The sequence below is a fragment of the Carica papaya genome, chromosome 3, assembly GCF_054855325.1.
Source record: "Carica papaya isolate Zhongbai chromosome 3, ASM5485532v1, whole genome shotgun sequence".
In the NCBI taxonomy this organism is placed as follows: Eukaryota; Viridiplantae; Streptophyta; class Magnoliopsida; order Brassicales; family Caricaceae; genus Carica; species Carica papaya.
This window is the reverse complement of record NC_142311.1, coordinates 7,632,362-7,655,742: the sequence shown is the minus strand read 5'-3', so window position 1 is coordinate 7,655,742 and position 23,381 is coordinate 7,632,362. Positions and strand designations below refer to the sequence as shown.

At 34.0% G+C, this 23,381-nt stretch overlaps 3 protein-coding genes and 1 pseudogene across 6 annotated transcripts; all 4 read left to right on the top strand.

Moving 5' to 3' along the window:
* Positions 1-1,818: 1,818 nt before the first annotated feature.
* Positions 1,819-12,111, top strand: LOC148266650 (paired amphipathic helix protein Sin3-like 6). Its single transcript, XM_088215412.1, has 5 exons — positions 1,819-3,058; positions 3,757-8,500; positions 9,692-10,323; positions 10,537-10,722; positions 11,323-12,111. Exon 1 carries the CDS (start codon positions 1,939-1,941, stop codon positions 2,815-2,817), a length of 879 nt encoding a protein of 292 aa, XP_088071538.1. The 5' UTR covers positions 1,819-1,938; the 3' UTR covers positions 2,818-3,058; positions 3,757-8,500; positions 9,692-10,323; positions 10,537-10,722; positions 11,323-12,111.
* Positions 11,291-12,111, top strand: LOC148266649 (adenosylhomocysteinase pseudogene; annotated as a pseudogene).
* Positions 12,112-12,645: 534 nt separating this feature from the next.
* On the top strand, positions 12,646-13,962 carry LOC110811994 (paired amphipathic helix protein Sin3-like 3). The gene has a single exon (XM_022038630.2). The coding sequence runs from the start codon at positions 12,730-12,732 to the stop codon at positions 13,837-13,839; it is 1,110 nt and encodes a 369-aa protein (XP_021894322.1). The 5' UTR covers positions 12,646-12,729; the 3' UTR covers positions 13,840-13,962.
* Positions 13,963-14,155: 193 nt separating this feature from the next.
* Positions 14,156-23,272, top strand: LOC110811993 (purple acid phosphatase 15-like). Of its 4 annotated transcripts, none has more exons than XM_088215411.1 (7): positions 14,156-15,117; positions 18,277-18,368; positions 19,591-20,378; positions 21,419-21,752; positions 22,056-22,273; positions 22,395-22,870; positions 22,964-23,272. In XM_088215411.1, exons 3-7 carry the CDS (start codon positions 20,156-20,158, stop codon positions 23,072-23,074), a joined length of 1,362 nt encoding a protein of 453 aa, XP_088071537.1. In that variant the 5' UTR covers positions 14,156-15,117; positions 18,277-18,368; positions 19,591-20,155; the 3' UTR covers positions 23,075-23,272. The 4 variants fall into 4 exon arrangements, with proteins under 4 accessions (XP_088071537.1, XP_021894321.1, XP_088071536.1 ...); XM_022038629.2 differs by having other exon boundaries at positions 18,268-18,368; XM_088215410.1 differs by having other exon boundaries at positions 14,156-18,786.
* The last annotated feature ends 109 nt before the right edge of the window (positions 23,273-23,381 follow it).

Here is a 23,381-nt window from a genome sequence, read left to right as displayed (position 1 = left end):
CAACTCCTTAATGTAGCTTCTCCTTCTTCTCCCATTAGTGACCTATGAAACAAAGTCATGTTAGCATCTCCCTCCTTGACTCATCTGTTGACTTTTGCCCCCCCGGTAATCTCCTCCTTGATTATTACCTCCTGTAATTGAATCTGCAAAGGGGACAATCGATCCAGCGTTTCATCGAAGATTGCATTTTCATAAGCTCTTTTATCAAGTGAAAAAATTTGCTGAAGAATGTCCCCAATGGCCTCCTTACTCCAAACCTTCAACTTTTCAAATGTTGGAGCTTTTCATAAATCAAAAACCCTCCACAATTTCACTTGCATCTAGTTCCGCCAAGCATAGATAACCTTATTCGTCATTTACTGAGTGGTCCCGAAATGGAGTTGGGTCTTGTCTCACCTACTATGATTCTGAATTAATGAGAAAATTATCTGAAACTCTTACACTACAATCAGGGAAACTATCTTCCCAAATGCTGGAAACCAGGAATTTGTCTTGGCAAGAAGACATGATTCGACTTCCATCAAGGACTATGTAAACCGAGTATCAAACAACTAAATGTCTTTCAGCTGACAGTCTTGAATAAAATTAATAAAACTTTCTCATTTTAATAGTAATTATAATACCCTCCAGTTTCTCTCAAGAAAATATAGTAATAAAATCACATATAACACACCAAAATAGACTATAGATATAAGTGATCCATCAATTTCCTTCACCAACACTGTTTAATATAGTTGAAAGAAAAAGAGTATTCTATAGTATTTACAATACATGCCACACACATATCTCAAACAACCAACATATTGTTGGATGCCTTCAATGTGGGACTAGCAATCCATTCTGTAAACCTGGAATCTTGGAGAGCACTCTAATTTGGTTTTTGGAAACACTTTAATATCAAGATTAACTTGCATAAACACCTCTTTAGTATTTTTTCTCTTCAAATATTTCTCGAACTATTACATTACAGTTTAAATAATCATAAGTATCTCTTTTTGCCCCTATTACCTTTAGAATTACCATGATAGAAAGAACTTATTATCCTCTTCAGTTCCATGTTAGCCTCTTTCTTCCTCGCATAAGTTCTAAGAGATACCATAGCCCTCTACAATGTCCACACAAGGACCCATCAACAGAAAATCTAATTTCTCAAACTATATTAGAATTCTCAAAAGCTTTACCCATCAAAATTGATTATAGATATATGCAGTTTCCTTACTTAGTGTCATGTCTGAAGTAATATTTTTTTTTTTTAAAAAATAATTTTTTAATAAAAAATTTTTTGAACAAATGTGCTGAAATATAAAATTGATAGATGTTGTATTTAAAAAGATTAAAATTACTTGATACAGAAACTGTTATATTTGCTTCTCTTGATGGTTGGTCGAGTAATAAAAATATTGTATTTTTTGGTACATCATTGTAGATTGGATTAATCTTTTTATTAAGTATCCTTACTTTTTTTTTATTTTTTAAATTTATTTATTTCAAATTAAAAAATAAATGAAAATAAAAAACAAAATTTCTTGAACCTGAATGAAATAATAAATAAGTATTTTTAAATTAAAAAATAGATATATTTTTTTTATAATCATTTATATTTTAATTGTATAGACAATAGTTATATAATATATTATAATGTATAATTATATTATTATTATAAAAATATAAATAAAATTCATATCTTATGATTTTTAAAATTAGACAAATAAAATTTTTTTTTTTTATATTTAAAAATATTTAATAGATGATGATCAAAATAATTGGTGTTTCTATTAATTTTTGGTAAATATTAAAAAACCAACGTGCCCCCTCCCCCTCCCCCTCCCTTCCAACCGCTGCCGCGAGGGATTGAGTCTTTATATTTTCTTTATATTTTGGAAACTCCATTATCTTCAACATTAATATTCCTCCTCTTAGATTTTCTCTCTCTCTCCAATGGAGCGAAAGAGAGATGATCTTGGTTATCGAGATGCAGTTCAGTATCGTATGCGAGAGGCGATTGCTTTTGTCAATAAGATCAAGCTTTCCTTTGCGAAAGATGTACGCCGTTACATATCCTTCTTAGAGTTGATGATGACGTACAAAGCTGGGGCTAAGACTATTCGTCAGGTTTACGCAGATTTGGCTGTGATTTTCGCTGACCATGATGATTTGATGCAGGAGTTTAATACAATGATCTTGGATTCTGTGTCGGGTGAAGACGGTGAGACTGGAGAGGGTTCCTATTTTGATGATTATACCAAAGCAGAAGATTTCTTTAAAAAGGTCAAGGCCGAACTTCGCAATCCCCACAAGTATTTGACCTTCTTGAAAATTTTCGATCATTACAACCACCAAAGAATCGATAAACCTGACTTGTTGAAACTTTGTGCTGATTTAATTGGAGATTGTCCTCTTCTGGATGAATTGAAATTTCTCTTGGAATTTCTTGGTAAAGAGACAAGTAAAGGTAATGAAAGCTCAACTAGACGTAAAAAGACAAAGAATGATAGGTGCAGGGAGCAGGAGAGGAGGGCAGATAAATCAGTTGCAGAGCTGGACCTCGCCAAAGGTAAGCAGATTACCCCCAGCTACAGGCTGATACCTAAGGAACGCCAAATTCCAGCGTCAATCCACATAACGGAGTTGGGTAAGCAGGTGTTGAATGATCAACTCAAATGTGTGAGTGAAGATGAGTTTGCCCAAACATCAGAAAAAAGTAAACCGAGAACCGTAAGTCCCACTGAGGAGGCCATGTTTGCCCGTGAAGATGAGATGTATGAGACGGAAATGTTGATTCGGACTATAACCGCTGCCATTGAGCATGGGGGTTGATATTGGATAAAATTGAGCAAGATAGAAATTAAGCAAGAGCCTCCACTTCGCTTTTTCAGTTTGATTGAGAACTTGTATGGTGATCATGGAATGGAGGCAGTAGCTTTCTTCCATGAAGATCCAACTCGGGCTTTGGCTTCCATCATACCGCGCCTCAGACAGAAACTGGAAGAATTGTTAGATTTCCAATCAAAGCAGAGAACTTTCATGTGATGAAACTAAAACAGCATTTCTTATCTGTGTAATATGTTTGTACATACATTTGATTGATTGACTTACTTGAAATTCTCTTTTTGGCTTTCTTTTTTCAATAATACAGTTTCTTACTACAGTTGCATTTCCCATCTTGTAGTAATAGGATAATCTAGGTTATCAGATGCTTCTTGCTTCAATTATATTTGTACTTTGGGGTCTCCAACTAACTGGCTCTTTAGTTAGCATTGTTGGTCTTTCTTCTCCATGGTTTGATCAGATGTTTAATGATTTGTACGGGCTACATTTATTTTGAAAGATTTGTTCTTTGTTCACTTTAGTTAATTAGAAAAACAATTTTAAACTTATGTTGCTGTCTTTAAATCCTTATCATACATTTTTGTTATATTTCTGGTCAATCGTATATTCCAGTAGTTAGAAGTTTGGTCCCTCTTTTAGAGTTTGGCTTGTTAAATATCATTCTTCTTTTGAAATTCTAAAATTTGCTGCTGTGAACTATTGAATTTTAGGTAGTGTTTACTGTAAGTTGCAGTTCTATTGAAGTAATTGATAATTTGTGACATGCAAAGACTGATATTGCATACTTATATCATTTTTATTTTGCATTTAGTCTAGACTCAAAATGGAAGGCTAAGTAAGAAAAGAGGCCTATTTGCAATGATGAGTATGAGAAGTGAAAGAAAAGTGGGACACCATCCAATGCATTCATATGGTTGTTTCTTGTAGGTTTGTTCTTTTAGCTTCTAATGTGATCGACTGTTATCATTATGTCTTATTGCACATATGGAGATCGTCAGCTGGATTTTATATTTTCTGGTATTGCTTGGTAAGGGCTCCTTCTATCCATACTACGCCAAATATGTAGCTTGTCAATGATCCTGCGAATCTTCAAGTTCTGGTATGTCCTCTATTTATTTGACTGGTAGGAAAAGAGTTATGAACTGCATGTAGTGTTTGCTATGATGTGTTGCAGAAAATTCTGGTTTTCTGGTTGTACCTCAATGTCCTTGGGCTTCCAGGTGCCCTGCATACTAAAAAATTCAAAGGACTTGTTAAAGGCATCAATTTTCCGAGCTTGCTAGTACATAATACCCTCGGACACTGTTGCAGTACATTAGCTTAAGTCGTTTAGCTTTTCAATATGCAGGCAGAGAAGCCATTTATGAAGCTATGGTTAAATGTTGCGGACACTTGGCAAACAGGATTGTATTAGTAGAGATATGCTGACTTGATATTCAATTGTTTGTCACCCGTGTAAATTGGACGAGGTATTAAATCTAAATTGTTGTGGAATAATGTCAACATGTATGTGTATATGTCTTTATAAGGTAAACTCCGTTAGCTGTCTAATAATAATAGGGATTCTCATTTGTTTTATACACTCCTCGTCTTTGGGATACTTGATCAAGCTGCATTTTTCATTTACATAAGTTGTTTAATATTCCTGGATTTTGAAGGTTTATTTACTTGTGCTCCAGAATGCTTGTCCTGTGCATCTTATATGTAATATATGCAGCTTTCTTGAGGAACTATTTTTAATCATTGCATCTTTGCTTTCTTCATGTGATTATGGGGGTTGCTGTAATGCAGGTCGCCTTCCTAAGGTAAGAGGTAATGTCTTTTGAATGGATCTTTATAAGTGTCAAACTCAACAGTTGAGAGTACTCTGGATTATAAAAAATGAACACTGTTTCATCTTGTTTGCGTACTGGGAATCTACCAACGATATAGAACTAATGGAATTTCTGCAAGAGTATTGTTGATAAATTTTTTGTCAGCTTTTGATGATGGTAGGAAATGGATTAAATATAAAGCTGAACTAAGGAAGAAAATATAAAAGATCAATAGAGCAAGTAAATGTCTCAAGAGGTTAATTTTATGAGTTCCTGAAGCCTCAGTCTTTACGGCTATAGTAGGAGGGGAGAACTCTTCATTTTTGTTAATATGTAATTTTGCTGGTCATGCCATCAACTCTGCTTCATTGGATTGGGTTATAAACACTGAGGCATTTAATTATTTCTAATTAGTGATATACATGATAGGAGGATGCAAATTTGTTGAGGAAGTTATTTGCTTAATACACTATCAGGTGCACTTCCTTTGAGTCATTTTTTTGATATATCCTATGGAGTGCCAGAGTTGGTTCGTACTTCTGTTAGGGATTCATATTAGAATTTTATTCATGTTATTCTTTTTAAGTTTTAGACATTCTGTTGGATATTCTTGGCTTAGTTGGGTGATTCAAAGTTCCTAAAGTTCTGATTGTTACTTTTCCACCATGTTTTAAAGGTCAACTACATAAGGTTGTAGTGTTGATCCATTACATATGTAAATGATCCTCTTTCTCTAACGAATAACACTGGGAGAGTGTTAGAAGCCTTGCTCATGGCTCCGATCTAAGAGAAAGCCGAGAATAGGAGGAGGAAGATTCGAGTGAGAGAGAGAAATAGATAAAACACTTTTGAGGTAATATTTTTTTATGTTTTATTCAACTCAAACCATACCTATTTACAGCATAGAACGGCAGGATGAGAGGTGTACAACTTCCAAGCACGCTTGGAGATTACAACAGGCCCGACAAGTTGGAGTAAGGATCCTGATCATTCACCTACTCCTATTTCTTTGATCTCCACTTGCATTTGATAAACACTCGCAGTCCTATAAAAATTTTCTCACAAGTTTAAATATTGAATCTATTTCTAATATAATATCTAAGGCATTATCTTGTGAAAATATAATATGTTATAAATATGAAAATTCAAACACGTGAAAAAATCAAACATAAGAAATGGTGGATCTATTAAAGGCAAGAAACTGGTAGGATACAAATGAGTCTTTACAATTAAATACAAGGCAGATAAAAAAACTAAGAGATATAAAGTAAGAATGGTGGTAAAGGGATATGCACATATATATGGGTTAAATTATCAGCAGATATTTGCATTAGTAGCATAGATGAACACTGTGTGAATTTTTTTTATCATTAGCTACTCATTTTGATTAGCAACTACAACAATCTCATATAAAAATGTCTTCTTGTATGGAGATTCAGAAGAACAAATCTACATGAATCTCCACCTGACTCAATCTTTCTTCTAAGTATATTGAAACTCTACTTATACTACATCAACAATGCTTACGTCCCTCATTCTATTGTATACAAGAAAAGAAAAGAAGATAGAAGAATATTTTGATAGCTTAAAGCGCATACATGTATTTTTAACAAATAGCAATGGAGTCTGAACAAGCTGAGGTGAGAGAGAAATTAAAGAAGGAAGAGTAGTACTAGTACGTGACACGTAAAATATTCAAGAGAAGATTGATTTGAAAAAAATCATAACATAAAGTAATGCGACTACGATGACTACTATTTGACAACTGTGATGACTGCAATGAATTCTATATAACGACTACGATGACTAGTACTACGACTATAACGGCTACAATTATTACAAAGACTACAATTTTTAAGAATTTGAAGACTTATATCTGTGGTGAATTGTAATTGGTTATCTAAGTACTTCTCAATAGCAATCCAAATAATTCAAAATCAATATCTTAGCATTCTATTCCCAAGGATAATTAAACATGTTGAATTATAACAATGCATGATTTGTGTTGTTATGATCAAACGACATCATCATCTTCATTTAGTGCTAGTACTAAACCCTAAATGAGGATGCTATTGTGCTTGGGGGTTGATGCGGTCAACGAACCACACCTACAGCTGTTGCAGCTTTTGTGGTCGAGAATCCTCATTGATTCGAGTGGATGTCTCTTTAAATCTCTTCATCATTCCTTCATCTATAGCCCCCTAAGGTTGAAGGGACTTGCTAAGTGTTTCCGTCTTATATGGATTTCCTTCAAGTGCAGTTTAATGAGCCAACCCAGATCGTTGAGATCAATAAGGTTGAGTTGGTGAAGGAGCTTCTTTATAAGGCTTTGGAACATGACCTGTGTGATCTCTTTCTCGTGATTGTTCTAATGCTGCTTCTTTAGTTGGTCTGTTGCCTTGGTGATACTCTAGCACAAGAAGCTCTCTTGATTCATCATTTTTTTGCTTTGCTCCATCTAAGTCATATTCTTGAAGTCGACCAACATGCTTTGGGCTCCGAGAGAGGAAGGCCAAACATCTAGTTGTGAGTAATAGGGATTGTAAATGATTGCACAAGTTTTGACATTACAGAGAATGCTGAGTTTACTCACTTTCTTAATCAGTCCCTTCTTTCTTTTCTTGAAAGTGGTTTTTCTGGTAAAATAGTTAGTGATATAGGCAAGTTTAACCTTATTTTTAATCATGATATTTTTTAGTGTCTAGCCAAGAAGCAGGAGGGGGTATATGTAGAATGAGATAAGGATTAAAAAGTTATTAGTAAGGGGATTAGGAGTAGAACTTTGAATATATCATGTGAGGTTAGATGTAGTGCATTCTAAAACTAAAGATGGAGTACCCAAATCATTTTTAGGAATGTTATGTATTTAATATGAGATATATAAAAATTTTGTGATTTAAGATAATGCAATTCACAAAATTTAACAAATGAGTTGTTCACAACTGCACTTATACAAAATCATTCAATCTTGATCATCCCTTTTAATTAAAAGCTAATGCTTGATTGTAATGCATGTATTTATCTACTCTCTTCTGCATTATTCTCAGCCTGCATTTACACTTGAAATCAATCATACATGACAACCATACCCACCTCCCTATCTTACATGCACTCATAAAATTTTGAACCAAATGTGTTGAAGGACAGAATTGATAAATGCTGTATGTGAAGAAAATGCTAATTGCTTCTGGTGTAAAAAGGAGGCTGGGGGTGTTTTCATGATCTTTCTGTCGCTATTGTTCTTTATTGTTTACTTATTCTAGCTGTTCGGTTAGTTTCATTAAAGAACCATGTATAAAGATACAAGGTTCAGATTGGTGCGAGGAGTGTTGGGTTTATCCCTTTGTATGAGAATTTCATCCTGCACTGAAGTCACTGACGGAGGCTTCTACCTGAGCCACTAGTGTACCTTGTATATGAAAATTTTAGGTGGGCTTTTTTGAGGCCAGCTTGTGGAAGTAGTAGTTCTTGTTTAAGTTGAAGAATGAAGATATCTTGGGAGAAGTACCGGGAGGTTTATTTCCCTTGATGAATTTATTGGTTCTTTTTGTAAAAAATAAAAATAAAAATAAAAAGTGAAAAAAATAAAAAAATCTTAGCCGAATATGTTTGATGTTGATAACTATAGCTGCTAATTTATTTCCCTAAATCTGAGACTCGTGTGGAGATGCAAAATCATAAAATCTTTCCTATGTTTGCAGGACTTGGAGCAACTCCCTGAATTTCATTGGCGTTAAAAGCTTAGGACCTCGGCATGTATTGGCAAATCTGAAGGAGTTTATCAGAACGATCCAGTCTCTGGAGTGTATATATATATATACAGTTTGACATACAAGATGACTGTGACCTGAACTTTGGTAAATAAATTTTCTAACTAAATGTGTATCTCATGATATAATATATAAATTATAGTTAATTAAAAATTAAAACTTATTTTTATTTAATATATATATAATTTTTTTAATTTTAAAATATTTAAATTGGTTTTAAGTTGTACACGAGTCATATTTTAGTTGGATCATTGTCCTGTTAAATGTTATTTAACTATAACTATAGCAGAAAGAATTAAATAAATATATAAAATTTATTAAAAAAGCTATCAGCTCCCCCTCCCTCCTTCTCTCAGCACCGCCGTGAATGATTAAGTGCCGACGGATGGAGAGAGAGAGAGAGAATATCTGAAACTTTGCAATTCCGATGAGTATTTGGACTTCTTGCTTCTGCTCCATCTTTACACCAACCAAAGAATCCATACACCTGACTTGTTGGAACTTTCTGTTGATTTAATTGGTGATTGTCCTCTTCTGGATGAATTGAAAACTTTCTTTGAAATTCTTCTTCCATGAAGATCCAATCCAGGCCTTGGCTTCCGTTGCACAGCATATCAGATGGAAACTGGAAGAATTGTTAAATTTCCATTCAGAGCAGAGAATTTTTATGTGATGAAACTAAAATAGCTTTTCTTATCGGTGTAACATGTTTATAAATGTATTTGATTGATTGACTTACTTGAAACTTCTCTATTTGGCTTTTCTTTTTCAATGAGATAAATGCAGTTTCTTACTACTGGTGCATTTTCCCGTATTGTAGTAATTAATAGGATAATCTAGGTTATCTTATTCTTCTTACTACAATTATATTTCTACTTTTGGGTTTCCAGCTAACTGGCTCTTTAGCTGGCATCAGTGGTCTTTCTTTTCCATGCTTTGATAAGATGTCTACTGATTTTTATGTGCTTACATTTGTTTTAAAGGACTTGTTATCTGTTCCCTTTGCTTAATTATAAAAGCAATTTTAAGCCTTATCATACATTGTTGTTGTATTTCCGCTCAATTGTATATTCCAGTTGTTAGAAGTTCGATCCCTCTTTTAGTATTTGAGTTGTTAAATATCCTTTTTCTTTTGAAATTCTAAAATTTGCTGCTGTAAACTATTGGATTTTAGGTAGTGTTTACCGTAAGTTGCAGTTCTGTGAAGTGATTGATAACCTGAGATACAAAGACCCATATTTGCATACTTACGTAATTTTTATTTTGGATTTAGTTTAGACTCAAAATGGAAGGCTAAGTTAACAAAGAAGCCTATTTGTGATGATGAGTATGAGAAGTGAAAGAATAATGGGACACTGTCCAGTGCATTCATATGGTTGCTTCTTGTAGGTTTGTTCTTTTAACTTCTAATGTGATTGACGGTTATCATTGTGTCTTATTGCACGTATGGAGATCGTCAGCTAGATTTTATATTTTCTGGTATTGCTTGGTAGGGGCTCCTTCTATCCATACTACTCCTATGTACCTTGTTTATGATCCCGCGGATCTTCAAATTCTGGTATGTTTTCTATTTATTTGACTGGTAGGAAAGGAGTTATGAACTACCTGTAATGTTTGCTATGATGTGATGCAGAAAATTTTCATTTTCTGGTTTTACCTACGTGTCCTTGGGCAAAGTTGCCTAAAAAATTCAAAGGACTTGTTATGGGCATCAATTTTCCGAGGTTGCTAGTATGAAATACCTGCGGATGCAGTTACAGTACATTAGCTTAAGTTGTTTTTCTTTTCAATGTGCAGGCAAAGAAGCCATTTTACGAAGCTATGGATAAATGTGGCAGATACTTGGCAAACAGCGGTGTATTTGTGGAAATATGCAGACTTTTGTTTGCCACCCATATAAATTGGATGAGGTATTAAATTTAAGTTGATGTGGGATAATGTTAACATATATATATATGTATTATAAGGTAAAGTCTGTTACCTGTCTACAATGGTAGGGAATTCTCTCATTTGTTTTATTACACTCCTCTCCTTTAGGGATACTTGCTCAAGCTGCATTTTTCATTAATATAAGTTGTTTAATAATTCTGGATCCCAACTCTACTGATAATGCTGAGTTCCAGATGGTGCTAACTATCATTAAGGACAGCCTGAAAACTGATCCCAAGAAGTACCACAAGATGAAGGACTGATTGGTTGGTGTCTCTGAGGAGACTACCACCGGAGTTGAGATACTCTACCTGATGCAGGCTAATGGAACTCTCTTGTTCTCAGCCATCAGTGTCAATGACTCGGTCACTAAGAGCAAGGTACTGATACTCATTCATTTTCAAAACATACTCTGCTTTTTTAATTGCTCTATATCTATTAGATCTAGTTAATTTTAGTTCAGATAGGTTTTTGTCTTCATATCTGTTCTGTCAAAATAGTCCTGTCTGTTTCGTCAAATGTCATAGTTAGTTAATTATTGTAATCAAATTGATGCTGATGTTAAAGTAGGAATTGCAAGTTGTAGATCTGATGTTTACGTGCTTTCCCTTACTGTGATTTCTTGATCTACATTTACTAACATTATGTTCAACATAAATGAATTACAGGAAATAATTACCAATAAAACTTGAAATATTTAAATAATTAATTCGAGTAAGAATTGATTTGGTTGAAACATAATCATGATTATTCATTAACGAATTCAGATGCTAAATTAAGGATGATATTCAAATTAGAGGAGTCAGATTAGAATGTTAATGATATTTAGTGATTGATATTACTTGTTCGTTCATGTCTTTGTTTTTCATCTAACAATGGTTAAAACTGGTTATGTCTTAACAATTTAATAATTTGTGCGGATGTCGCCACTCTCTCCCTGATGGTCTGATGAGGGCAACTAATGTCATGATTGTCGGCAGGGTCGCTGTTGTTTGCAGTTATGGTGATGCTGGCAAGGGCTGTGCTGCAACTTTGAAGCAGGCTGGTGCAGAGTCATTGTTACTGAAATCAATCCCATTTGCGCTCTTCAGGCTTTGATGGGGAGGGTCTCCAAGTTTTGACATTGGAAGATGTTGTCTCTGAAGCCAACATTCTTTGTCACCACCACTGTTAATAAGGACTTTATAATGGTGAGCCACATGAAGAAGATGAAGAACAATGCCATCGACTGCAACATTGGTCACTTTGACAATGAACTTGATATGCACGGACTTGAAACCTATTCTGGTGTTAAGCATATCACCATCAAAGTCCCAAACTAACAGATGGGTTTTCCCAGAAACCAACACAATGACTGTAGATCGTCTCATGAACTTGGGTTGTGCCGCTGGGCACCCCAGCTTTGAGATGCCTTGCTCATTCACAAACCAAGTGATTGCCCAGCCGGAGTTTTGGAAGGAGAAGACAACTGGCAAGTACAAGAGGAAGGTGTACGTTCTGCCCAAACACTTTGATGAGAAGGTTGCTGCTCTTAATCTGAGGAAGTTTGGAGCCAAGCTGACCAAGCTCACCCAGAACTAGGTTGACTATATTGGAATTATCAAAAGTTTTACTCGTCAAAATTGACTCTAAATAAATGCACTTTCCTGATTTAGTACCGTAATATTTCTCATTTTTTCTTAAAAAAATAATAATTGATACATAAACCATTGTATTTATTTCTTCCTATGATTGGATTAATTTTTTTGGTAAATTATTTTTTTGACGAATTTTTTCTTGTTTCAGACACATTTAAATTTGATATAAATTTTAAAAAAGTGTAAATAAAGAAAAATAATTAATAAAATAGGTCAAAGTTCTTAAATTTAAATAAAATATGAATTAATTAATAAATAATTATTTTTAAATTTAAATAAATTTATATATTTTTATAATTATTTATATTTTAATTACATAAATAATAATTATATAATATATAATTATAAAAATATAAAAAAAATTCATATCTTATATTTTCTAAAATAAAATTAATAAAAACTAATTTTTAAAATTTAAAAAATTTTAACAGATGATAATAAAAATATTTAAGTTATTTTAAAATATTTAAAATTGATGTTTCTATTATTTTTTAATAAATTTGAATTTTGTTTTAGTTCTTTAATTATTAAAAGCGTCATGTGAAATTAAATTGTTTCTAAAAGATAATAAAAATATTTTATATTTCCATTATTTTTTAATTTAACAAAAACAGATGAATTAAAAAATATAAAATATTAAAAGACCAACCCGTCCCACCACCGCCGCGAGTGATCGAGTCTTTACATTTTCGAAACCCCCATTATCTTCAACATTAATATTCCTCTTTTTAAATTTTCTCTTTCTCTCGAATGGACCGAAGGAGAGAAGACGTTGGTGATCTAGATGTAGCTCAGGCTCGTATGCGAGAGGCGATTGCTTTTGTCAATAAGATCAAGCGTTCATTTGCGAAAGATGTGCGCCGTTACATGTCCTTCTTGGATTTGATGATGATGTACGAAGCTGGGGCTAAGACTATTCGTCAGGTTTACGCAGATTTGGCTGTGATTTTCGCTGAACATGATGATTTGATGCAGGAGTTTAATGCAATGATCTTGGATTCTGCGTCGGGTGAGGACGGTGAGACTGGAGAGGGTTCCTATTTTGATGATTATACCAAAGCAAAAGATTTCTTTAAAAAGGTCAAGGCCGAACTTCGCAATCCCCATAAGTATTCGACCTTCTTGAATCTTTTCAATCTTTACGCCGAACAAAGAATCCATAAACCTGACTTGTTGAAACTCTCTGCTGATTTAATTGGAGATGGTCCTCTTCTGGATGAATTGAAAATTTTCTTGGAATTTCTTGATAAAGAGACAAGTAAAGGTAATGAAAGCTCAACTAGACGCTTAGAGAAAATAGATAAAGAGACAAACAATGATGGGTGCAGGGAGCAGGAGAAGAATGCAGATAAATCAGTTGCAGAGCTGGACCTCTTCAAATGTAAGCAGATTACTCCCAGCTACAGGCTGATACCTAAGGAACACCAAATTCCAGCGTCAATCCACAGAACGGAGTTGGGTAACCAGGTGTTGAATGATCAACTCAAATGTGTGAGTAAAGATGAGTTTGCGGAAACATCAGAAAAAAATAAACCGAGAACCGGAAGTCCCACTGAGGAGGCTATGTTTGTCCGTGAAGGCGAGATGTATGAGACGGACATGTTGGTTTCGACTATAACAGCTGCCATTGCGCATGGGGAGCAGATATTAAAGGAAACTGAGCAAGGGAATGAAATTAAGCGAGAGCCTCCACTTCGCTTTTTCAGTTTGATTGAGAAGATGTATGGTGATAGTGGAATGGACGCAGTAGATTTCTTCCATGGAGATCCAACTGGGGCCTTGGCTCGCTTTATACCGCGCTTCAAACAGAAACTGGAAGAATTGTTAAATTTCCGTTCAAAGCAGAGAATTTTCATGTGATGAAACTAAAATACCTTTTCTTATCTGTGTAATATGTTTGTAAATACATTTGGTTGATTGACTTGCTTGAAAATTCTCTTTTTGGCTTTTTTTTCTTTTCAATAAGAACAATACAGTTTCTTACTACAGTTGTATTTCCCTTCTTGCAGTAATAGGATAATCTAGGTTATCAGATGCTTCTTGCTATAATTATATTTGTACTTTGGGTTCTCCAGCTAACTGGCTCTTTAGTTAGCATCATTGGTCTTTCTTCTCCATGCTTTGATCATATGTTCACTGCTTTGTACGTGCTACATTTGTTTTGAAAGACTTGTTCTTTGTTCTCTTTAGTTAATTAGAAAAACAATTTTAAACTTATATTGCGGTCTTTAAATCCTTATCATACATTGTTGTTGTATTTCTGGTCAATCGTATATTCCAGTTGTTAGAATTTTGGTCCCTCTTTTAGTATTTGGCTTGTTAAATATCATTTTTCCTTTGACATTCTAAAATGTGCTGCTGTGAACCATTGGATTTTAGGTAGTGCTTACTGTAAGTTGCAGTTCTGTTGAAGTAGTTGATAATTTGTGACATGTGAAGACTGATATTGCATACTTATACTATGTTTATTTTGGATTTAGTTTAGACTCAAAATGGAAGGCTAAGTAAGCAAAGAGGCCAATTTGCCATGATGAGTATGAGAAGTGAAAGAATAGTGGGACACCATCCAGTTCATTCATATGGTTGTTTCTTGTTGGTTTGTTCTTTTAGCTTCTAATGTGATTGACTGTTATCATTGTGTCTTATTGCATATATGGAGATCGGCAGCTAGATTTTATATTTTCTGGTATTGTATGGTAAGGGCTCCTTCTATCCACCCTACACTAAATATTTACATTGTTAACCATCCTGCTGATCTTCAAATTCTGGAATGTCCTCTATTTATTTGACTGGTAGGAAAGGAGTTATGAACTACATGTAGTGTTTGCTACAATGTGTTACAGAAAATTCTCGTTTTCTGGTTTTACCTTCATGTCCTTGGACTTCCAGGTGCCTTGCATACTAAAAAATTCAAAGGACTTTTTAAGGGCATCAAATGTCTGAGCTTGGTAGAACATACCACCCACGGATACAGTTGCTATACAGTAGCTTAAGTTTTTTAGCTTTTCAATGTGCAGGCAGAGAAGCCATTTATGAAGCTATGGTTAAATGTGGCAGATACTTGGCAAACAGCAATATATTAGTGGAAATATGCTGACTTGATATTCAATTGTTTGTCACCCATGTAAATTGGATAAGGTATTAAATCTAAATTGATGTGGAGTAATGTTAACATGTATATGTATATGTCTTTATAAGGTAAATTCCATTAGCTGTCTAATAATAATAGGGATTCTCATTTGTTTTATACACACCTCATCTTTGGGATACTTGATCAAGCAGCATTTTTCATTAACATAAGTTGTTTAATATTCCTGGATTTTGAATGTTTATTTACTTGTGCTCCAGAATGCTTGTCCTGTGTATCTTATATGTAATATATGCAGCTTCTTGAGGAACTATTTTTAATCATTGCGTCCTTGCTTGTTTCATGTGATTATGGGGGTTGCTGTAATGCAGGTTGACTTCCTAAGGTAAGAGGTAATGTCTTTTGAATAGATCTTTATAAGTGTGTGTCAAACTCAACAGTTGAGAGTACTCTGGATTATAAAAATGAACAATCTTTCATCTGGTTTGTGTACTAGGCATCTACCAGTGACATAGAACTAGCGGAATTTCTGTAAGAATATTGTTGATAAATTTTTTATTAGCTTTTGATGGTAGGAAATGGAATAAATAGAAAGCTGAACTAAGGAAGAAAATATAAAAGATTAAAAGAACAAGTAAATGTTTCTAGAGGTTAACTTTGTGAGTTCCTGAAGCCTCAATCTCTATGGCTATAGTAAGAGGGAAAAACTCTTCATTTTTGTTAATATGTAATTTTGCTGGTCATGTCATCAACTTTGCTTTATTGGATTAGGTCATAAACACTGAGGTATTTAATTATTTCTAATTAGTGATATACATGATGGAAGGATGAAAATTTGTTGAGGAAGTTATTTGCTTAATAGACTATTAGGTGTACTTCTTATGAGTTATTTTTTTGATATATCCTATGGAGTGCCAGAGTTGGTTTGTTGTTCTGTTAGGGGTTCATAATTAGAATTCTATTCATATTATTCTTTAAGTTTTAGACATTCTGTTGGATATTCTTGACTTACTTGGGTGAGTCAAAGCTTCTGAAGTTCTGACTGATACCTTTCCACCATATTTTAAAAGTCAACTGCATAAGGCTGCAGCGTTGATCCACTACATATGTAAATGATCCTCTTTTTCTAACGAATAACTCTGGGAGAGTGTCAGAAGCCTCGCTCATGGCTCTTATCTAAGAGAAAACGGAGAATAGGAGGAGGAAGAGTTGAATGAGGGAGAGAAATAGATAAAACACTTTTGAGGTAATATTTTTTTTATGCTTTATTCAACTCAAATCATGCCTATTTATACCATACAATGGTGGGATGAGGAGTGTATAACCTCCAAGCGCGCTTGGAGTTTACAATAGGCCCGACAAGTTGATCGGGTAAGGGTCCTGATCATTCAACTACTCCTGTTTTTTTGCTCTCCACTTGCTTTTGATAAGGACTCACCATCTTATAAAAATTTTCTCACAAGTTGGAATACTGAGTCTATTTCTAATATAGTATTTAAGGTATTTATCTTCTGAAAATAGAATATACTATAAATATGAAATTGCAAACACTTGAAAAAATCAAACATAAGAAATGGTGTATATACTGAAGGCAAGAAACCAATGGGATGCAAATGGCTCTTTACAATCAAATACAATATAGATAGGACAATTGAGAGATATAAAGTAAGACCGGTGGGAAAGGGGTATGCACAAAACCCTGGTTGGAGGAATGTGCTGGAGAGTTTAAACTAAAAGATAAATTTCTGATAATTTTCTCTGTGGCCAATGATAAGGAGATGAGGGTGAAGGAAGCTTATGAGGTTGGTGGGGAGGGGAAGGGTGTAGAGTGTACCGGTCAAGCGTAATTTGCTGGATTGGGAAGTGGAGGAGTATGTGGAGATGCTGCTATGTTTATCTAATATTAAAATTACCAAGAACAAGGACAAAAGAATATGAAAGTTAGACAAAAAGAGGGGCTTCTTTGTTAAATCATATTATGAATTTATTACTAAGAGAGAGAACAACAACATCCATACAGCCCCCTTCATATGAATATGGAAATCTAAAGCACCACCCAGAATTGGATTTTTTGCTTGGGAAGCAGCTAAAGAGAAGATTTTAACAATTGACATGCTTAGAAGAAGAGGGAATATGCTGATTAATAGGTGATAGGTGCTTCTTATGCAAATCCGGTGAGGAGGTCTGTTACCACTTGTTATTGGGTTGCGCTGTTACTTACAGCATATGTTCTTCTGTTTTGAGGCTTATTGGGGTGGATTGGGTTATGGCGGGTAGTGTAAGTAAGGAACTGTGGATTTGGGAGGGTTTGTGTAAAGAAAAGGGGAGACATTTATTTCTTGTACCACTTACTATTGTTTGCGTGATTTTGAAAGAAAGAAATGCTAAAGCTTTTGAGGGAGTTGAAACTAACTTTGGTAACATTAGGAATAAATGGATACACACTTTTGAATCTATCTTGTTGGGTCATGATATTAAAGACCTAAATGATATGGGTGCGGTCATCGACCAATTAATAGATTTGTAATTATTTTGTATATGGACAGTACTCCCTTAGTACCTTGTGCAAAATAATACTTTATTTTTATTTTTAAGAAAAAGGGGTATGCACAAACATATGAGATAGATTATTATGAGACATTTGCACCAGTAGCCAAGATGAACACTATGCGAATTTTGTTGTTATTAGCTCCTCATTTTGATTAGCAACTAAAAGAATTTTATATAAAAAATGTCTTCCTGTATAGAGATTCAGAAGAACAAATCTACATGGATCTCCACCAGACTTTGATAGAGAATTAGGACTGAGTAAGGTATGTAAAGTAAAGAATGCACTGTATAGCCTCAAGCAATTGCCAAAAGCGTGGTCTGGGCTCTCAAGGGTGATAATAAACCTGAGATTTAAGCAGGCTCAAGAAGACCATATTCTATTCATCAACCACTCATAGATAAGGGGGAGTTATAAATCTGGTAGTACAAGTTGATGAAATTATGGTAGCAGGAGATAATGAGAAAGAAAAATGAATACTAAAACAGTGGTCTAATATGTATCCCATACATGTGTAACAATTATATTCTATATAATTAATTATGATTAATTGTTTTTTTTTCTCCATCCTAGAAAACTTATATATATAAAGCAGTAATACACAACAGAACACACATCAAACTATTCTGAACATAAACAACTAACATTATAGGGTTATCAGGAGTTACTGGAGCGGGTTTCAGCAGCTGCAGCAAATGTTCAATCTGTTCTTTGCTCAAAGAAGTGGACTCGGCAGTGTGTGATTTGCTAGAGGTATGGTTATATCATTTGCCCTATTGTTCTTCCATTCAACAGGTTTCAAATCAGTAGCTTTGTCATGCAATCACTAGTTAAATATCCAATTTTTCCTCTCCCTCTAATATACATTCTAACAGATTGTGACCAACTGAGAAAATTGTTCCCATTGAGGCAGATGTTACAGATTTGGACAGAGTGGGAGCATGATTTGGTTGATAGTTTTAAAGGGGTTGGTTTTAACAGCATTTGTAGGAGTTGATTCTGAGATTTCTGACAGTGACGGGTAGAAGATGAAAACAGCAAGGAGCGCAGAAAGAAAAGAAATATAGAGGAGGAAGAACGTAGAAAAAGAGAAGAAAAAATGTCAATTATACTGGTTCTGATAACATGTGAAATATGTGATAGAAAGATCATAGCTTCATTAATTAAAAAGGTAGAAGTACTCTTCCTTTTATAACATAATATAATTTTTAAAAGGAAATAAATCTACAGCTATAAATTTATAAATATACACCTTTATTTTTAGGAAGAAAATCATATCCTAGTGATTAGAAAATATGGTCATGTATGCCTAAAGATCAGAGAACAGATGTTATGAAATTAAATGTGCTGGTTCTCTAACAATTACGATAATCATGTGAAACATAGGAAGAAAATCATATCCTCATAATTAGAAAATATGGTTGTGTATGCCTAAAAAATCAGATAACAGATGTTCTTGAATTAAATATGCTGGTTCCCAACAATTACAATAATTCACATGAAACATATAAAGTTCATTGTCTTAAACATATATAGAGTAAAAGTAATTTTATCTTTTGAATTTAGTTGGTTTTTGACAATGTTTATTTTGGAAAATTGATGGGATAGTCTAAACTAAGTGCTAACTAATAAAAGACAAAAAAAAAAGAAACTAAAAATGGAAGCCACACTTTCCTGAAAGCTTAGCCTTTTAGGTGATGTCTTTTTAAGCAATCCATATTTTAAGTTCTTTTACAGGGAAAGCATGAAGTAAGTTACGCATAAAATGGTCCTCATCATCATCATTTTCATCATATTCCTCCAGTACTAGTAGCCCTCTTCACTTTTCATTATCTTCCTTTATAACTACCTTCCTTCTTCTCATACTTAAAATATATTTGAGCATTGTTTTCTTGTATGCAAATGGGATTAATGGAGTACATAGCTTTTGTAGCAATGTTAATGATAACAGCAACAATAAGCAGCTTTGTCTCAGGCTCAGGCTTGCCTAATTCTTGGGTTTCAACCACTCTTGAAGGCCCTTTTGAGCCGGTTACAGTTGCTCTTAATGATGGTAACTTCCGAGGAAAGGCCAAAGATTTGCCTCCCTCGGATCCAAGGGTGCAGAGGACTGTTACAGGTTTTCAGCCTGAACAGATCTCAATCTCTCTCTCGGCTACCTATTCCTCTGTATGGATTTCTTGGATCACAGGTCTCATCTTTTTACAACCTTCTCTCTACTATTTATTCAGACAAGTTACATATATTTTCACACTCGCATAAATTTCAGAAATAAGTTTGAAAGCCATGTGAGTTATACTTTTGATGATCAGCTTAATTGTTCTAGTTTGTAAAGATGCGTTTACCTTATGTTTGCATTTTTAATTAATTAATCATAAAATTTCATATCCAACGATATTATAATATGTTATTAAAATATGTATCAGCATATCTGCTTTTAGGATATAATTAATTGATGTTTACCTGTTAAATATTTTAAAGATATAATGTTATGACATAATAATTAATCACTGATTGATTTTGTTGTAAGTTCTAAATATATGCTAATTAAGCAAAGTGGTGTTGCAGGAGAGTATCAAATTGGTGAGAAGATAAAACCACTAGATCCAAAAAGTGTTGCAAGCATTGTTATGTATGGAATTTTTGGGTCCCTAAAGAAGCCTTGTAAAGCAACTGGTTACTCTCTTGTTTATAATCAGCTTTATCCATTTCAAGGCCTACAGAACTACACTTCAGGAATAATACACCATGTTCGCATTACAGGTAACTTTAGACTCTGTTTGATACATGTATAAATTAAAAAACAAAATTTTAAAAATATTTTCGTTTTACCGAATAGAGCTTTATTCTTATCAAGTACTTTTTCTCATATATGGTTATTTGTTAATCTCTTATTTTTCATATTTTTCTCACCCAAATGTAATTAATTAACATTTGATTTCAATTTATTGTGCACTACAAATAATAATTTACTAATTAATTAATATATTGGCTGCCACTTTGTTCTTAAAAAAATTAATTTCATTCCGAATTTCTTTGCTAATGGTAAAATGGGTATATTTTAAAGGTAGGATAATGCATGCACTTGTATTCCACTGTCTCTGCCTAGGTTGGCTCAAACAAGTATTTGTCTCTATTTGCTGCACCCGCTGCTTGGTGTGGCTGCAGGTTTGTCTTCTTATTTGGCCATGGGCTTGTTCTTGTAATTTTGCAGGGTTCATTCACTTTCCAGGGTTAAAGCTAATAATTAATTAACTAAATTACTTTTTTTCCTCTGATAAATGTTATTCTTTACAATGAACATATACATAACGTAAATATGTTACATATATTGTCACAAATTGAAATTGAATCTGCAAGAACTTTGTTCACTTCAGTTTTGCCTTCACTCATAATAGTCTTCTCTGTTGGATCCAATCATTTTAGCCACTTACTAAGAAGACAAAAGTTGATGATGTATAAAGAGAACTAGTACATGTGCACCATAATCTTTTTGGTAAATAAAATCTTGGACAATTAGATCATCATAAGTGTGAAGAACCCTATTGTGTTTATATGTTGTATAAATCTCTGTACACTCTTCGAGTAGGGTTCTTTTAGTACGTAGACATGGTTTTTTTAGTTATAAACATAACTCGAACTAAGATATTAGAACTATCTTTTTTGTGCAATGAATAACTTTTATGGAATTTACTCAGAAATCTAGCCAAAAAAATCAATTTTTTGAGTGAAGTTCGGAATAATACATTACAAATTCTATTAATTTATGTGGAATTTCATACCTATTTATGTCAAAATTGCAGGACTGAGAGCTAACACTCTCTACTACTATAAATGTGGAGATCCTTCAATTCAAGCAATGAGCAATGTTCATTACTTTAGAACAATGCCGGTTTCTGGTCCCAAGAGTTATCCATCCAGAATAGGTGTGGTTGGAGACTTAGGTCTTACCTATAATACAACTTCCACTATTAGCCATCTGACTGCCAACAATCCTAACCTTATTTTGTTGGTCGGAGATGTTAGCTATGCTAATATGTACCTCACCAATGGCACTGGAGCCGACTGTTATTCTTGCTCCTTTTTTGACACTCCCATTCACGAAACATATCAGCCGCGTTGGGATTATTGGGGAAGGTTAGACGTCGAATTTTATTTTCCTTTTTATATGTTTTTTTAATATGCTAAGATGTGTCTTGATTCACATTAGTAAAATCGGGGTCTTCTCACATGGCTGTGGGCTTGCATTACTCGCCTTACAAATCTAGAATTCAAAGAGATCGTTGTAATTTTAAGAATTTTAAATAGTGAATATAATCTTAATAACTCTGGTGAAAATAGGTATTCTTAACTCATTAACTGTTCAATCAATTTACCTACTTACAAAACACAATAAAGGCTCATGTAAATCATTAAAGGATGTAATTGTTTGTGTGTCAGATTCATGCAGCCTCTATTATCAAGTGTTCCTATAATGGTGATAGAAGGGAACCACGAACTCGAACAACAAGCTGAGAATCATACATTTGTCGCTTACAGTTCTCGGTTTGCTTTCCCATTGAAGGAAAGTGGATCTTTATCCACATTCTACTATTCTTTCAATGCGGGTGGGATTCATTTCCTTATGCTTGGTGCCTACATTTCTTATAACAAATCAGGTAATTTACAATTACTGATTGTTTCAGACTCTCAGACATTTTACCTGCTAATTGAAGACAATCATGTAGTTGTTTTTTTTTCCTAATTTGATTGACTGATTCTCTGATCTATGTTTTGCAGGTGATCAATACAGGTGGTTGGAGAGAGACTTGGCTAAAATTGATAGAAAAGTGACTCCATGGTTGGTGGCTGCATGGCACTCTCCTTGGTACAGCACCTACAAGGCTCATTACAGAGAAGCAGAATGCATGAGAGTAGCCATGGAAGATTTACTCTACAAAAATCGAGTTGATATTGTTTTCAACGGACACGTTCATGCATACGAGAGATCAAATCGAGTATACAACTATAATCTAGATCCATGTGGGCCTGTGTATATCACAGTTGGGGATGGTGGAAACAGAGAGAAGATGGCAATTGATCATGCTGATGATCCTGGTAAATGTCCAGAACCCTCTACTACACCAGATAAAATCATGGGCGGATCTTGTGCTTTCAACTTTACATCAGGCCCATCAAAGGGTCAGTTTTGCTGGAATCGTCAACCTGATTACAGTGCTTATAGAGAAAGTAGTTTCGGCCATGGGATTCTAGAGGTATACCCGCAAACACACATATATCTTATTTGATTCATTACTATTGTGGTAATATTTTGATTGTTTAATTAAACGCTTAAATGAGATTTGCAGGTGAAAAATGAAACTCATGCTTTATGGAGTTGGCATCGTAACCAAGATTCTTACAACAGTACCGGTGATACTATATATATTGTCAGAGACCCTGTTAGGTGTCCTGTTTGAGCAAATGTAAGTTATAAAGCATTGAACAAGAGGAAACCAAAATATAGGTAACTTCAATTTATCAACACCAGTTACCTAGTTTGGTTTTGTCATTTCTCAGTACTTATTTGAAGGTTTCTCCATGATCCTAGAGATTTCTCTGTACTTGGGACAAATCTGTATTGTCAAATAATTTAAAAAGCTACTAGTTTATTTTGATTTATATTAAATATATATATATATAGCTGTCTCATGTGTTTTAAAGCTATGTATTCTTTGGTTATTTGCTCTTTGTTTTTTTTCTAAGAGAATGAGAGAGTTATGAAGT